Genomic DNA, 2,705 nt, shown 5'->3' on the forward strand with positions numbered 1-2,705 from the left:
TGGCTCTTGGCAATACAAGTCACTGAATCACTGCTGTTATCAACTGGCATGGGTCGAAATATCGGGGGTCACGTATCACACCACAGTGATATATAGAGGTTAGGCATTTTTCTTGGCTGAACCGCATTTACGAGCAAGGAAGCGACGCCCCTTCAGGTTGGGCTGGTTAATTCATGCGTCGTGGAACCTCTCTAGGTGATCCCAAATAGATTGAACTCGCTCTTAGTTATGATGGATATTGATTCGAAACTCCTGAACTGATTAGGTTCAGAAATCTGGAAGTGTTGTGCCGATCTTATGCTTTCCAGCTAATTCAAGGATGACCTTGCCCAAGGAGAGGTCCATAATGCCGATCCCAACGCTCTTGTACACAATCAAGCCATTTTCAAGCCAGTCGCGCAGCAGCTCTGCCTCAGCTTCATTCGCCTTACGAAGACTGTCGGTGAATTCTCCGACCTCAATGATCTTCTCAGCAGGGATTTTGGCGTCCACCAGTTCTCCGGCCTCCAAGAAGCACGCCTCACGGCTGTCCACGAAGACGACGCCGTCCTTTTTGCCTCCACGTGCAGAGCCAAATGTCCCAAGAGGGGTGTCTATGACAGCGCGAAGGAAGTCAGGGTCGATCTCCTTCATGTTAAGCTTGTACGACCCAATGGCAGAGATATATCGACTCTTGGCCGAACCGCGCTCGGAAGTTAACCATTCGGCAGGGAACAGGCGTTGCGTAGATGGCGTCGTACAAAAGATGACATCGCTCTCTTCCACAACGTGGCGGAGGAGATCGTTGTCAGGGGCATTATCAGGGGTCGCCTCGATGACGGTGAATGAGACCATATCGGTGCTTCCCACCCCGCTGGCCTGGCCCATGGTCCTCAGCCGCACCATGAGCTTCATAGCGCGCTCTTGTGAGCGATTGACAATGGTGATGTTTGTGATGTCACTCCCTCGAAGGACGAGAGCAAGCCGAAGATGCCATAGAGCCTGCTTCCCCGCGCCGAAGACGACAATATTCCCCGTTCGTTTCCGGTACTGATATAACAAGATGGAGCCAAGAGAGGTCCGGAAGGCCGTGAGCTCCTCTGCGTTGATGATGCCGACCGCCTTGCCGGTTCCGTCGCAGACGGTGAGAACGCAGCGGAGATCGGTCGATCCAGAAGATGGAGGTGGGAGGCCAACTATCTTGACGGACATGCCGTCTTCCATCGTTGCCGGCATGAAGAGGCCGGTTTGGCCGTTGGGTCGGACTACAGCGGCACGATGGGGCTGGTATTGTGCTTCCTGCCCGACCGAGTATGATAAGAATGCATCGGTGAGGACGTCGGACATGAGAGCCACATCTTCCGGGCCGAAGCCCTGGAAGAGCTGCTTCACATTCTGGTCCGACAACACCGTGAAAGCCATGGTGAGTAGAGGGTTACGAATATGTGCGGTGATTTCAAGTCGAAGTCTGGAATCGTCTTCCAATTGTGACCTCGCTGGTCGACTGTAAGATATAAGAAGGAATTGCTCTGGTAAAAAGCCATTTCGTTGAAACCGTATGAGATACAGCGCGTGCGGAGGTGAGCCGGTGCCCCTCCGAGGGGTTTGTATTGTGGGGATCCCGATCGGGTCCCTGTCCCCGAAGCCCGATCTCGGATACCTTGCCTCGGGGTGGCCTACCTACTCTCGGGATGACCTACCGCTTTAATCGTGCAGAGCTGCTATATTCCATGAATGGCAGCCTCCATTTAGCTACGTGAGTTTTTTGATGACGATACACTCCGGCTTTTCTGTATGTTCTACTTTTGTCGCGACTTCTCCATGCTGCCTTGCTAGATTAGTTGATAGTTTTGGGCACCAACAAGTCAGGTCATGTAGGCCGAAGGGCTGGCACAAGCTAAGTTACACCATACTTTCGATGGTTGAATCCCAAATTGATGCCACATTGGACAAGTGGACTGCTGAATACCCCATCCATCTAAACAGCTCACTTGCGTCGTTATTTGTTTGGGTGGGTGTCATCGGTGTCGTTCCCGTGCGTGAGCCGATGCACGACTGGCGATCATCACTCTGGGCCCAGCTCGATATTTCCCCTTTTCCGTCGACTCCACTCGGTGTTGATCTGGTAGACGAGGTGTAGCCTAACGACTAGCTTGTCTTTTGAAAACTGAGGTGAATGGGTCAAAGCGGACAACAATCGAGGCGTTGATGAACTTAATACTGTGACCCGGTGAGTTGCACGGAGTTACGGGCTGAGGGCCAACTGAATACCCAGGTGCTCCACATTACGAAGGCTCGGGTCAACCGAAAGTCTCCCAGAAGAAATGGACCTAATATACTGAATGGGAGGTGGCTTACGATCCTTTCGCTTCCCACGCTTCACCCCGTCATTCTATAGTCATGTGTGTTACTAGAAGACGCTGGTCCGGCCTTTCGATGGCATGCGGCATTGTGTCAACACGATGTTGTGGGAGATCACCAGCATAATTCCACTAGTTCAGATGAGAACACAACGAACGTTTGGCCGATGAAATGAGCCTCGGTGGTGTTGAGCAGATGGCCCGGCTCATGCACGTCCGCTTTGTGAGCGACTCTTGCACGCCATCACAGAGCGAGCGGAACAATACCCGAACCACCTAGCACCACACAGAATATCGTCCCAAACAAGTCCGCCTCGACTTTGCTTCCGCCGATCTAGGGGCAACTTATGACGCTCCGCCAGTACG

General features: G+C 52.7%; 1 protein-coding gene across 1 annotated transcript; it reads right to left on the reverse strand.

The window, feature by feature from the left end:
- Nucleotides 1-267: 267 nt before the first annotated feature.
- ColSpa_02109 (uncharacterized protein) lies at nt 268-1,401 on the reverse strand (the record flags this gene model as incomplete). Its single annotated transcript, XM_049268321.1, has 1 exon — nt 268-1,401. One exon carries the CDS (start codon nt 1,399-1,401, stop codon nt 268-270), a length of 1,134 nt encoding a protein of 377 aa, XP_049124278.1.
- Nucleotides 1,402-2,705: the final 1,304 nt, after the last annotated feature.

The sequence above is a fragment of the Colletotrichum spaethianum genome, assembly GCF_022836535.1.
Source record: "Colletotrichum spaethianum MAFF 239500 DNA, contig04, whole genome shotgun sequence".
Lineage (NCBI taxonomy): Eukaryota > Fungi > Ascomycota > Sordariomycetes > Glomerellales > Glomerellaceae > Colletotrichum > Colletotrichum spaethianum.